This window comes from Solanum stenotomum, unplaced genomic scaffold, assembly GCF_019186545.1.
Source record: "Solanum stenotomum isolate F172 unplaced genomic scaffold, ASM1918654v1 scaffold30406, whole genome shotgun sequence".
Lineage (NCBI taxonomy): Eukaryota > Viridiplantae > Streptophyta > Magnoliopsida > Solanales > Solanaceae > Solanum > Solanum stenotomum.
Window position 1 is genome coordinate 274,053 of NW_026030956.1, and position 14,510 is coordinate 288,562.

Consider the following 14,510-nt stretch of genomic DNA (forward strand, 5'->3'; position numbering starts at 1 on the left):
TGGGTTAGAACTTCAGTAACATGAGCAGAAAAATAAAGAGAACAAAAATCAACATGTTGTCAACCAAATCTTGCTAGCTCCATAGATGTCACCAAAAGAAGGAAAAGAATTGTACAACATTTTTCCCTTACAAACAAGAAAAGATCTATTCTTTAATATCTTTAGGTTTCTCGGATGAAATGTCTGATGCTTGCTGCTTAGCTTGTGACATCAGTTCTTCTACATATTTCTTTTCTTCCTTTAAACCCCTTTTCTCGAGTTCTTTGACGAGATTATCATACATGGTGTCTGTAGGGAGGAACCCTCGTAGCACTGCTAGCTCAAAAACAGCACAAGCACGCTCAGGATTCCTGTTCCTACAAAGACCGCAAACCAGAAGAGCATATGTTCCAAGATCCATGCTCACGTCATTTTTGAACATGTGGTTCAATAAGAAGGATAGAACCTTCAGTCTTCTCATTCTGCAGCACATTTTAAATAATGGTGCGTAAGTACAAATATCAGGCTTGCATTGACTCTCCTCCATTTTCTGGAGAAATTTTAAAGCATCCTCTTCTTTAGAGTTGTGTGCAGCAATTGTAATCATTGTGTTATATGTGAACGTATCAGGTGAGACTCCTCGATTTGGCATATCTTCAAATATATCGTAACAATCCTTCAGTCTCCCACTTGCTCCTAACATATGGATCAAGCTGCTATAAAACGAATTATCAGGAACACAACCATTTTGTTTCATCTTCTCATATACATCCAAGGCTTTGTTCAATTCCTTTGCCTGCCCTAAAGCTTTCATAGTTATAGTATATGTCACCACACTTGGTGAGTGCCCCTTCATTTGCATCTCTTTGAAAATAGCATCAACGTTAGGGAACTTTTTTTCACGACAATAGGCTTCAATGAAGCAAGTATAAGTAAACACATCAGGGCTTAAACCATGTTCTTCCATATCTTTAACTGTTTCATTTGCTTTATCAATTTTTCTAGCTCCTCTGCACCAACCATGCACTAAGATATTATATGTTTGAACTGATGGAACTATATGATTCTTCAAATCAAGGTAGACCTTACGAGCATGCTCGACACTTCCTCCCTTCACCAATGCATCGATTAACAGATTCATCGCACTTGTATCCTTCTGTAAACCAAATTCTTCCATTCTTTCAAATGCCCCTATGGCATCCTCATACTTACCAGACTTGGCAAACCTTCTCATGATTTTACTCATAGTATTCAATGAAACATATCCTTCTAAGTGACTCATTTCATCCAACAATTCCATCATAAGATCAAACTTCTTCGATTTTCCTAAGTTGTCAACCATTAGATTATACAAGTCAGAGGAAAGTGTGACACCCTTTTGCACTTTGGCCCATTTAAAAAACCCGTAAGAAGGTATCCACTCGAAACTGAACCTTTTCAAAATTTGCTCAACCAAACACTCTGAAACAACAAATCTGCTTTTATTCAATGCATCCACAACAGCATTGGGTGATTTGAAATTAAACCTCAGTACTTTGCTGATCTTATCAACATCGTTTTCCGTCAAATCACTTGCCAAACTTCTCACATCAATTTCTCTTGCACGAAGCTTTTCATTTTTAACCCATTCTGAGAATGAGGGAAGTAAGAAATCATCATCTTCCAGTTTAACTGCTGCTTCCTCCTCCTTAACAATTTTAACCCAATCTGGAAGTTCTGGTGACTCGGTCACCTTTGGCTGCTGATTAATGTTAATTGTCTCAGTCATAGTACAAAATCTATTGCACAACAAATCATCAGAAACATAGTGAACAGAACTCCTCCAGACATACAGACGCCTTTGAGCTCCCAAACACCAGAAATGCGGGAAACGCTTCAAGCTGGATATCATTTCAACTAACCTGGAATGACAAAGTCAGAAAGAACCAGCACTGAAGCATCTTTAAGATAGACAATGACAGGCTGTTCGGTTTCTGGCATAGAAATGATAACAATGCATAAAACTCTACCTATTTAATACAATGCTTGATATCACTAATATAGCAATTGGTTACCATTTTTGTCCTACATAAACAATACATTGTATAACTTTAATGAAAATCATCTTATTTTTGTCAGATCGAATGTGAAATAACAATACATGAATTAGCAATACAAAAGAACTCTGAAATGCTAAAAATACCCTTAAACAAAGACATCTCGTTTTCGTTAATAAAAATACAGATCTTAGTATCTTACAACAACCAATAGACCTCAATCCCAAAAAAGATGGGGTTACTATATGAGTCCTCATTGAGTGTGTTGCTCCATTAAATCTCATCATAGATGCATATTATACAAAAAACCAAAATAATACTTAAGTGTTAAAAGTTTTTGTATTTCTATTAGCATGTAATCTCATATAGGATTAAATGAACAACTTAAGTAAACGGATGACTAGAATTTCGTCCCAAGACTCCCAACTACTAATAGGTATCACTTTTATAAATTGTTTTCTTCCACACTCCGCAGTGCCCTATTGCAAGTCTTTCAATACAACTTCTTCTCATGTGATTTTGATTCTACCTCGTCCCCTCTTCTTTTGTGAAATGATAAGTATCAACCTCGTCTCCTTTTAACACATTATTGTTCTTTTCCTATAGGCTAGTGCATCTAGAGTCTATGCAATACATGACCAATCCTTACATTATCTCATTCTATCCTCATTGTATGTTGCTGTGTTCATTTCTAATCTTGTATGACCCTATATCCATCTTAGTCACCTAGCAACAACTCATCTTTGTGGATATGTCTAAACTTTAACAGCCCAACACTCAACCCTCACTTCCAATGGCGGCTCAACCCTAAAACCATCAAAATTACAAATCCTCCAAAGAACCCCAAATTCAGTTTGCTCAAATACGAAGACACACACACACACACACATATATATATATAGACACGCACAAAAAAACAAATAAATTCGAGTAAGCGGCAAAGATTAAACGAAGAACCATAAGCACTGAACAGACAAAAGATGAAGAAGATACATACCTAAAAAGAGAAGCACCGTATTAACACTTGAAGAAACAATGAGCAGAATATAAAAAAATCATGTATTTATTGTTAGTACTCTCACTCTCTTCTATTTATATGCTGTTCTTATTAAAAGCAAGTAACAAAATCAATATATAAATAATCCTTTTCTTCCTATTTTATCTCTCCCTTGAGAGTTATTAACGTTGAAAGTGGTAAAATTAAATGATTAATTCATGTTCATTGGTTAATTTGAGTAACCAAAATAAATTAATTTATGTTCATTTATTGAAAACTTGACTTCAAAAGAATATTAAAAACGTGTATAATGGTAAACTTAATTTCTCAAGGAATGTGATATTTGAAAGCGAAAAAGGACAAATATACCCCGAACTATCGTAAATGGTATGCAGATACTCTCCGTCATACTTTTGGGACATTGGTGCCCCTGCCATCCAAAAACTAGAGCATAGATGCCCTTCACTCTAACATAAGACTAAATAGGGACACGTGGTGCAATCTTATCCGTCGATTCAATATTTAATAATTGTCGGTCGGTGAATAAGATTATGACACTTGTATGTCCGTTAGTATAAATGGTAAATATGCTCCAGTTTTTGGACGGCAGGGGCACCAATATTCCAAAAGTATGACAGAGGGTATCTGCATACCATTTACGATAGTTCGGGAATATATTTATCCTTTTTCTCATTTGAAAATAATGACATATATATAAGAAATAGAGGGAGTATTAATTAAAGTTTTCTTAATGGTTTGTTGGTAATCTCTTGCTAATCATGATACACATATTTTTTTTATATTTTATTATTGATGTAATTATAAATAAAATCGTAGAAAATTACATTTACAGTTATTTTCTATTTCTTAATTTGTCTAATTCACATCAATTTGAATCAATCATGTTTTAATTCGATTCAATTTTATTCACCCCTAAATAGATGTTATTATGATTGAATTGAAATGTTTCTTGAAAAATGAAGTTATAACTCTCTATTATAAAAATATATACAAATTGAAGTCGAATAAATTATGATTACCAATTTTATCGTATTATAATCTACAAACTTATTGAAACTTGAGTTAAATATACCAAATTAATTAATTTGATAATAAGGATATATAATATTTTCAAATAACAAAATTATATCAGCTTAATTTTTTTAATACCGTACCATGTCCATCTCTAAGTAATCACACTCCCATTTTTAGTGTAAACAGTCATATTTTAAAATAATTTTAGGTTCTCCCCAAATTTTCTTCTTTACCTCTTTCCTCTCCAAGCTACTCAAATTTTGAAAATTGACTATTGAAATTGATTTTAATTTTATAGGATAATGAAATTATTTAAATATTATTATTATTATTTCTCTCAAAAATAAAAAAATATTTAAACTCATTTTCTCATTGGTATATCATGTGATTAAAGCTCATTTCTAAAAATTATAAACTTATTTAATTCATATACATCAAAATTCAAATAAATTTAACCGAATCCATATCTTGTACCTAAAATGACATGTTAAAAAGACTCAAAGATATAATAAAATTGATAAAAAGAGTATCTCAACATTCACATCAAGGTAATCTGTCTGCTACTTGATTAACTTCTCTAAAGCATTGTTGAATGTAGATTTGATGTTGATTGAGCAAATCTTTGATCCTGCTGACTTCATTAAGCATCCTCCATGGAGTTTGATTAGTCCCTTTGATACAATCAACTAACATTTTGGAGGTCACTCTCAGCTATCAATCTTGTATGTCCTCTTTTTGTGCACCATCTTGTATGCCAACTAACATTTTGCAACAGCTTCTGCTCAGTTGTTGGTGCCTTGGCGTAGGACAAGTGAATAAGCCATTAACAGATGTCCCTCGGAATCTCTAACAATGCCTCCACCTCCACATTTGCCAAATCTGCAGCTACCATCGGAGTTAAGCTTAAGAAAATGGTTAGAAGTTTTGTACTGAATAACACTAGATAACAGAGTAGTGATAGCATTCCAGGAGGAGTTCAGTTTCAACCGACTGATCTGGTTAGTAATCAGTTGAGACAATGTGTTAGCAATTAGAGATAGTGATCTCTCAACATTCGGTTTTTCAGTACTGTATTTTGTCCCACATCTTGATCTCCAAATTTCCCAAGTAGCAATGATAGGGAGGCTGTCAAGTAATGAAACTAGTGACAGGATTAGCAGTTTTGTGTTTCCACCAATTTATCATAATCTGTCTATAAGTATTACTTATTAGAATAAGCAATCCCAAAAACATTGGTTTGGTGGATCTGACAGATGGTAAGTAAAGTCTATGAGCGGACATTTTGCATAATTATCCTTATAATTTTCCGGGTGTTAAGAACGGACCAGATGAAAAGAAATCACCTTTGGTACATTTAAGGCCAACATCAAACTGAACAAATTCACCAATGAATCACCTGACTTTGCCTCTTTAAAGCATTGGTGACTCTACCTTCAATGGTGTGGAGCACACATGAGTAATAATAATATATGTTCGTTTTACAAGTTTTTCTTTTCTAGAAAGAGGTTTTCAGGCTAACGTTGATGTTTCCAGGATTCAAGGTTCAGTTTAGTAATGCAAGTCTAACCTTCTATCTCTTCGTGCAGGACTTCAAACCATTTCTCCATAGCTACATTATATTCATTGCCGCAAAACATGGTCAGCTTGAAGAACCATCTGACAAACAATGATCTCAGATTAACTTCAAGTTGTTTTCCAGCATTTCAAATGCCAGATTTTCGTCCATTGTTTGCTTCTGCATTTTTGGCAAGAGAATGAAAATCAAATCAATTTTTTCAGCAATGACGCGGAAATTCACAAGGTAAAACAGAAAGGGTTATCAGTTCTACAATGAATTGGCACTGCAGTGTGTTGTATATATTTCTGTGGCACATGCAAGTTGATGTACCATTCAAGCATTCGCTAAAATGCTATTATTTATTTGTACTTATAGAACACTATGATATAATTGAAGTACAGTCTATAATATGCATTTTTCATCTGAACAGTTACGAAACTTGATGTTCCAACTTCAAACAAAAACTAAATGGCTCGACCCAACGGAAGGTGATAGTAATTTTATAACTTAATGTTGAATCTTAATTCTATATTCATCTTAAAACAAAAGTGACTAGTCTCAAGATCTATTAAAGGCAGTATTGATATAAATACTTCACGGAGCACATCAAAAGAATTATTTGGATAGAATGAGTCTGCACCAAGGGATTTGAGAGAGTAAATCAAGAAAGGATGAACATACCTAAAAAAATGCATCAATATAAAATGAACGGTCGTAATATTTGGAACAGAATGAGTCTGCACCAAGGGATTTATCTTGCGATATGAAACATATGCTGAAGGGAAAGAACCCTGGGCATTCCAACTGAGATCACAAGCCTACAAAATGAATGAGAAAATAGACTTTAACACTTGAACAACTTAATTCATCAGTTAAGGAGTCTGTGTCCTCTACCTTGAAGACTGATATAGATTCTATAAGTGTTCCCTTACTCTCCAAAACCTGCAAGGCTGCAACCTGTAAAAAGAAAAAAATCATCAGCAGTCAAAAATATCAAGAAAAACATCCAAGCTTCAGACAAGGGGGAGTGAAAAGACAACTATGGCATTGCAAGAATCACAAGCCAAAGTATTTGCTAACTTTTCTCTGACATGGTTAAAAGAAACTGCTGATATGCTTAAAATGAGGCATTTAATGCCAGAATCATTTACCTCAAGCGTGGCAGAAAAGTCAGAATGTTTGATCAAACTGGCACATATTCTGCATGAGCGATAACAAATACTTTGCAACAGGAAACATGAGCAAAGTTCTTATGGAAACAGTCAAAGGACAGGACATAGTCTCGCCTTTCTTTTCTACAAAAGAAGTCCTTCACAAAGTTCTTCTTCGGAAGACGAATCCTCTGTAGTCAAATGACCAGTGTCTTTCATTAGCCTATTCAGTCCTCCCAGTAGACAATAAATTTCATTTGTTTGGCCACTGGAGGTATCTGAAACCAAAAAGGGAGAAATGCCAGAACCAGTATCAACCCAAGCACATCCTGGAGACTTTCTTACACCAAAATCTCGCATGACGGTCCTCACTTTTGCCAGTTTGTTCCAACACCCAGCATCTGCATACATATTAGCAATCAACACATAGTATCCAGGCTTATCAGGCCTCAACTCCAGCAGTTTCTCGGCTGCCCACTCTCCTATCTCAGTATTCTTATGAATCCTACATGCTCCAAGGAGAGTTGCCCACATTTCAGGTGTCGGCTCAAAAGGCATCTTTATAATGATTTCCTTTGCCTTTTTAAGTAGACCAGCCCTACCAAAGAGGTCAACCATGCAAGAGAAGTGCTGCAAATGAGGATTTATACCATAAGTACTTTGCATCTGTTCAAATAGTTTCTGGCCCTGCATCACAAGGCCTGAATGACTACAGGCTGACAAAGCAGCAACCATGGTCACATGGTCTGGTTTTATATGGAGCCTTATCATCTCATTAAATAGTTCAATTGCTTCTCTTCCTTCACCTTGAATACCATATCCTGCTATCAGCGAAGTGTAGGTAACTGCATCTTTCTTGCTCATCAAATTAAATAACTTTCTGGCTGCTAATACCTTTCCAGATCTTGCATACATATCCAGAAGCGAATTCCACAAGAGCAAATATTCCTCAAACCCTTCACGTCTTGTAAGATAGCAGTGAAATTCTTTACCGTGTTGTAAATTTGCCACCCTAGCACACAGGGGGAGAATGCCTGCTATAGTGATATAATTCGGCTCAACACCAGAAAGCAGCATTTCTCGGAAAAGAAAGGAAGTTTCCTCAGACCTGTCCCAATGTGCAAAGCCAGATATGATTGTATTCCAGGTAATTACAGTTTTAGAGTCAACAAACTGAAACAAAATATGTGCCTGCTTGAGTGCCTTGCATCTGGCATACATATTGATTAAAGCATTTCTTACATTATCAAAATCATCAAGGTGACTTCGGATCACTAAACCATGAATTTGTTTTCCAATTTCTAACAAACCAGTGTGGGAACATGCACCCAAGCCAATAAGTGTTGCCACAGGTTCTAGCTGAATTCCACAAGTTCTCATTTGAGATAACAATTTAAGAGCCCCAATAAAGTTACCTGTCTTCAAGTAACCTCCAGCTATGGTGTTCCAAGTAATAATATCGAATTCAGTATCAGTAGCCCTCATTCTATCAAAAATCTCAAAAGCTTTACTCCACATACCTTTGGAAGCATAACCAGAGATCATTGAATTCCAAGAAACTGCATCCTTAACTGGCATCCTTTCAAATATATCATGTGCAACATCCACTTCTCCACACTTTGCATACATAGAAACTAAAGCATTCTGGACAAACAAGTTACCCTCTAAGAAACTAGCATCTATAGACTTGTGAATATCACGGCCAAAAGCAAGATTTAATTGCTCACCACAGGCCTTAAGAACAGACGGATAAGTGAAATCATCGGGTCTTATACCTCTATTCACCATCTGCCTATAGGCAGAGAATGCCTCCTCGTTTTGCCGCTTTTTAACATAAGAAGAAATAAGGAGATTCCAAGGGAGAGGGTGCAAGATATTTGAAGTTTCAGCAATTACATGAGCATCATCAAGTAAACCAAAGGTCGTATAAAAGGTGATTATCCTCGGCACCAAATTCCAACTATGTGCAATGCCCAAATTAATAATGCATGCATGAATTTGTTTCCCTTCAGAGAGTGATTTGCTATTAGTACAACATAATAAAAGAGATGATAATGACTGTATAACAAGATCACAAGGGGTTTGAGAGGAGACATGAGTCCGAATTAGAGAAAAGGTTCTAAAGGCTTTGCATATGTGGCCTTGGCCCGCAAAGTCCTTCAAAGTTGTCAGTAGGCAATCCACCATTGATTCATTACTTTCTTTACAAGGCCCTGAAATACATTCATGTGAGCTATACAGCAAGGTTTGGCCACAGTTTTTTCGGGTGTCTGATTCTCTGACACTCGTCCACTTTTTAGGTATGAACTTCTGAATTTGGGACAGAAGAAGGTTACTGGGTTGCGCACTAAAGCGAGAGGGCATAAACTATAAATGGTGAAACTATAATGAGTAAGAACAAGATTGTGGCGCATTTACAATACATACAACAGTCTGTAACAGCTTAAAAAGATTGATATTTAGCCAATCTACCCCTGCAAAAAGAATTATAATGTGTAAGAGACATAATAATGGCAAAAAATCCATAAAATTCTACTCATTTGATTAAAAATAAGATGCAACCAAAAGGAAAATAATTACTTAAGCTGCTAACACATAACCTGAAAATCATACTGTCCTAATTTTTATGACTCTTGTATGTTGAAACATTTTAAAATACTATGTAATATCATTATATTGCTATACAAGATTTCTGATTAATTGAACTATTCAAGTTTTAAACTTTTCGGAAAATCTTAGCAACTTAGTTTGTTGGCTGCCTAAACTTTCACCTTACGGTTTCAATTCCCCACCTACCCCCAATTTTCCTAAAAAGTTTTTTAAACTTTGATGTAACGGATTACTCTATGTCTATACTCTATGGCTCTAAGCATAAATGAGTAGACTTAGGGAGGAAACTAATATAAAAGTTCTCTTTGGAATTTACTCAAACACCTTGTGTGCTAGCTAAAGTAAGAAAGTTTTCCTTGTTGAAATCAATCCATCTTCTTAAAATAAAACAACATACCCAATGAAATGAAATTGATTCCGGATAGGGTACAATGTACATCGAAAAATTGAAACATAACCGTAAAATTAGACAAAGGGAGTAAATACATACGGCATGTCATGTGTTCTAAAATTATATGCAATTTTAATTTATTTGTCTTTTTTTTAATAGTTTAAAATTTCTTTATTATTTTTTTAGTACATCGAAGATGGCAACTTATTTCTAATTTCAAATGGGATGAAGCAATTTTTTTTTATTCAATTTGAAAATGGTTACACAACAGCATATCCAATGAAACCCCACGAGAGATCATTTCCTCTTAATAATAATAATCTAGTAGCAATACCTGAAAAAACTTTTGATTCTTACACACTTGAAGATGTGTCTAGTATGGGCATTAGAATAAAACAATTTAGATTAGAAATTGATATTTTATACATTAATAATGAACTAGAGGGATTGAGACGCAACTACCCTTCTCCATTCACTAATGACATAGTCAATATCAGCAGATGCCATACGCACACATAATGCTATGAGTTTTGTAATTTCAGCGGCAGTATCAGCATCCACCCCCAATGTTTTATGAACGGAGCCTTCTTTCTTCTCTCTAATATATGAACCCAAATGAGAATAATGCACCCAATCGCGCCCCTTTTTCATTATCAACTCCATAAGTACAACTCCAAATTCAAAAACATATGCTTTTGCAATCTCAGTATCATCTGCAAAATACCAATAGAATAAAATAAATACGTACGTATATCCATGCACAAACATAGTGTGCAAACATGGATGATAGAGAAGCCTATTAAGAAGCTAAGAGTCATTAACTAATAAGTTATCCCAAGACTACTTATCACGGGATTAGTTATATATCTCACCCACAATGTGGAATATAATAACACTACAATCTCGTGATAACCAAACATGGCATAAACCGATCCTAAATTAATTATCCCTTATCCCTCCTACCAAACAAGCCTTGAGAAATATAAAAGAGTTTCTAATAACTACGGGTTTACATCAAGGATCATCTACTTGTTTTCGCTGGCATCTTCTTTTTCTAATAAGGTAAAGCTGAAAATAAGTAGGAACTTGGAAACAAACTAATGATCCTAACTACTAGCACATCTAAACAAGTCATGGAGTAATAGAGAAACACCAATACCTGCAACAGTGGCAGGATCATTTTTCCTACAATCCATTCTAAAGTTCACCAGTTTAATGTTATATTCCTGCATAGAAAAGTAATCAGACAACTTGTAGAACGAAGTTGTGGATGCATTTGATACCTCATAACTTGCTTAAAAAAACGTTAGTAATTTGCTTAAAAAAACGTTAGTAATCCCATAATTATAGCAACATATATCTTGTCCATAAATATATTAAAACTCTTTTCTCTTCTTATCTTTTTTTTCCCCACCAAAGTATCTATCTTCCAATAAAAAATTGAATTTTTTTCTTGCTTTCATACTATTGGTTATTGTCAAATTTTTACCGCAATTTTTTTTTTTGACGCAAAGAGGGAGAAAAGAGATGAAATAAATAGTAGTTTTTAAATTGATAAGAACACATTTATTTATCTAAATTAACTATGGTTAGGATACACTTTAGTTAATTAAATCCTAGCCATTAATTTTAACATATGACATGTGTTCTTAATTTAAACAAGACCTTGGGAAAATGGGAAAAAATAACAAAAAATAAAAAACAAGAGAAGCTCAATCAAAATGTAACTCCTTGATCTTAGAAAGAGCTATTTTTAGAAAGAACTAAATTGGAAAGAGCCAACTTGAGATTTGTCCAAGTTATGCTTAAGTTGTGGGTTTTGGTCAATTTCAAACAATCATTATAACTTTTAGTACATGATGAGTTAGGTGGTCCATAAGCTATCAAATGAAAGGTCTTTGAATCCTCTATCCAATGCCACCAAATTTGCTAAATTCCAAATACGGATGAGGGAGAAATTTCCTTTTGAAGTCACCCTGTCCAGTTAAGGAAATTTACCCGAATTAATGAGGGGTAATTTGGTCTTTTCCTTACCTCATTAGCTCTAAACGTTTTCGAAAATATTTTAAGGGTCTAAACTGGCTTAGATCAGTTTTCATAATTCAAAATCGCGCCTAGGGTTTTGAGAGGAGTTCAAAAAGAGCAAACAAGAAGGAGTTCAAGCGTTCGCCAAGATTTCTTGCGAATCGAGGATTTGTTTTGCCCTATTAAGGTATATAAGTTTTCATAGTGTTCACCACACGCCAATCATGTGAATTCCATCCGTAATTTCGTTCTTGAGGTTGAATGATTTGAATTCTTGATGGGTGTTCTTAAGGTTTTGTTCTTCATGCTTTGTTTATGGAGTTGATGAATTCTTGAGGTGAGGATTTTGATTTTTGAGGGTTGTTCTTGAGAAAAAGTGAGTATATTCTCGTGTACTTGTATTGAGTAATTGAATCTAAGGAAAAATTTGAGGAAAACAATCGATTCTAGGCGAATTAGGGTCAGAAAACGAGAAGAAAAATTTGTTGGATCGTTCTGGAAAGGGGCTGGTGTGCCACGCCCCAGATGCACCAGGAGGGCTGGCGTGGGGCGCCAGAATCAACCCCAGTAGTTGGAGGCCTGGCGCAACGCGCCACCCCTCTGCCCAGAGCGTCAGGCCACCTTCTTCTTCGTTCATCGATCCGTACTTGTCCCTTCGAATTGAGCTTTCATTCCTTTCTTAATCCTAATTATCTAAACTATATTTAATCATCACGAGCATATGAGCATGAGTTATATTATTGGGAGTAGTATTGAGCACCGATATGAGGACTAGTTCAGACAACTCAAAGTCCTCATAAACTATGTATGCCAATGTGGGTAGAAAGGGTCATACTTTTTAGATGATTCTTTATTGATTTTTAAGCATAGCTTAGTGAATTCACTTAGTTGAGGATGTCTTATACTCCGGCAATGTATAGAACAATTCTGACAGCGTAGGCGAGACGTATCATCACATAGCTCATAATGATGATTGTCGGTTAGAGAATCTCCCAAATAAGAGTAAAAGAGTTATTATTATATTTTTAAATACATTGAGTTATTATCTACTGTTTTAAAAGCTTTCTTTATAATGCATCTTTATTGTTGCTTTTATATTGAACTGAGTTGAGTACTTCTGAGTTTGAGTATCCTTGACTATCCTTGAGTATCTTTGAGTTGAGTTGAGTTGAGATGAGGTGAACATGTTTTTCCTTTTTATTAGTTCAAGCTTATGTCTGTGCTTCAGAGTTCCCCTAGCATGCTTGTACATTCCATGTACTAACGCCATTTGGCCTGCATCTTTCATGATGCAGATACAAGTAACCAGGGTCATCAACAGGCACTTCGTTGATACCACTTGCAGTTCAAGTTAGCTTTGGTGAGCCTCCTTGCTTCTGAGGATTCCCAACAAATCACAACCATGGAAACATGTGAATTCATCCATCTTGTGACTTGTGAGGATTCCCAACAAATCACGACCGATAATACAAGTCGTGATTGTTGTAGATGTCATCAACTTTCTCAAGTGCTTCTTTTTGAGATTGTGTTAATTTTTTTTTTTTTTAAATGATCGAATTCATGTTATCTGGTTGAATATTTTATATTGTAATATATAGTTAAAAAATAATGTATATATTATGGAGTAAAATATTAAAATAAATAAGTCTTAAATGAAAACTAAAACTAAAAATATTAAAATAATAAAACTTAATTCAAGGAGTTGATAACTTGATTTGAGAATACTAATTTGATGCTTTAACGCACATTTTGCAATATTTGAAAAAAAAAAAATAGCAAATTCCTACACTGTAGCTCTGATTTTCCTCGTGATATGACAATGATTATGTTCCACAGAATCATCCAAAAGAGGACATATAAAAAACGTGATCTAGTTTTATCGTTTATGTCACGTTTTTCTCCACCACCTGACTACTCTCCCCTATATATAAGAAGTCCTCTCTTCGAGTGTAAGCATAGAAAGAAATTAGAAGGAGCTAAGCTTCTTTGAATGGTTCAACTGTTTTTTATTTTCTTTTTGCTTTTCATGGCCGATCAGGACTTAGGTATAGATTATTTCTACCTTCCTTTTAATTTCCTACTTACTTTTACCTTTTTTGTTTGCTTACATGTGGGCTTTATAATGCAGATGTTATACTCAGAAAAGCAAGAATGTACCAAGAGTACATGCAGATGGTTCCTCTCCCCACAAGGAAGTCCTCTATGATTCCTTGTAACTCCTGGATGGGGTTGGCTGCATCAATGAAGGAGTTATATGGACAACCATTGCACTACCTGACCAACCTCTCCATGAAGCAGTGGGATTATTTGAGGATTGGGGCCAATGATGAAGATGTTCCATTGGATACACTCATCGATCCAGCCAAAGCTGAAGCAAGCATTTGGCTTATAGAAGAAATGCATAGGAATACTACATCTCCTTTTTTCATTGCTAGGCTCTGGCATGGTGATCCCATGTATCATGTTTATATTGATGCAATTTTCCCAGAGTTGAAGGATCCATCCAAATAGATTATGTTGCAAATACCAATCCATCTTATATATGGACTTGGTCTAGAATCTTGAATTTCTAGTTTCTTTCTAAATGTAATCCCCATCCGCATTAGTATCATCTTCCCTAAGACAAAACTATGTACGTTTTGAAAAATGATCATCTTATGAACGCTTTTGAGTTGATCTCCTGTTCTCTGAGACGACATTTTTTGTTCGTATTTCATATGATAAGACT

At 35.0% G+C, this 14,510-nt stretch overlaps 4 protein-coding genes across 5 annotated transcripts in view; 1 reads left to right on the forward strand and 3 right to left on the reverse strand.

The window, feature by feature from the left end:
• LOC125851848 (serine/threonine-protein kinase STY13-like) overlaps positions 1-14,510 on the reverse strand; it is a 145,918-nt gene that overhangs the window by 101,347 nt on the left and 30,061 nt on the right. The window lies entirely within an intron of this gene.
• On the reverse strand, positions 7-3,091 carry LOC125851842 (pentatricopeptide repeat-containing protein At3g22670, mitochondrial). Its single transcript, XM_049531581.1, has 2 exons — positions 3,013-3,091; positions 7-1,880 (listed from the first exon to the last, which is right to left on the reverse strand). Exon 2 carries the CDS (start codon positions 1,868-1,870, stop codon positions 146-148), a length of 1,725 nt encoding a protein of 574 aa, XP_049387538.1. The 5' UTR covers positions 1,871-1,880; positions 3,013-3,091; the 3' UTR covers positions 7-145.
• LOC125851838 (pentatricopeptide repeat-containing protein At1g71490-like) lies at positions 4,780-9,234 on the reverse strand. Of its 2 annotated transcripts, XM_049531577.1 has the most exons (4): positions 6,757-9,234; positions 6,500-6,555; positions 5,615-5,782; positions 4,780-4,926 (listed from the first exon to the last, which is right to left on the reverse strand). In XM_049531577.1, exon 1 carries the CDS (start codon positions 9,118-9,120, stop codon positions 6,901-6,903), a length of 2,220 nt encoding a protein of 739 aa, XP_049387534.1. In that variant the 5' UTR covers positions 9,121-9,234; the 3' UTR covers positions 4,780-4,926; positions 5,615-5,782; positions 6,500-6,555; positions 6,757-6,900. The 2 variants fall into 2 exon arrangements, with proteins under 2 accessions (XP_049387534.1, XP_049387533.1); XM_049531576.1 differs by lacking the exon at positions 4,780-4,926 and having other exon boundaries at positions 5,343-5,782.
• On the forward strand, positions 13,773-14,458 carry LOC125851881 (protein RDM1-like). The gene is made up of 2 exons (XM_049531628.1): positions 13,773-13,827; positions 13,911-14,458. The coding sequence occupies exons 1-2, from the start codon at positions 13,773-13,775 to the stop codon at positions 14,291-14,293; spliced, it is 438 nt and encodes a 145-aa protein (XP_049387585.1). The 3' UTR covers positions 14,294-14,458.

Excerpts from the sequence above, each read along its gene's own strand:
- LOC125851842 (XM_049531581.1), bottom strand. The coding sequence starts at position 1,870 with ATGATATCCAGCTTGAAGCGTTTCCCGCATTTCTGGTGTTTGGGAGCT.
- LOC125851838 (XM_049531577.1), bottom strand. The coding sequence starts at position 9,120 with ATGCCCTCTCGCTTTAGTGCGCAACCCAGTAACCTTCTTCTGTCCCAA.
- LOC125851881 (XM_049531628.1), top strand. The coding sequence starts at position 13,773 with ATGGTTCAACTGTTTTTTATTTTCTTTTTGCTTTTCATGGCCGATCAG. Across the intron at positions 13,828-13,910 it reads CATGGCCGATCAGGACTTAG|ATGTTATACTCAGAAAAGCA; the intron begins GTATAGATTATT and ends TTTATAATGCAG.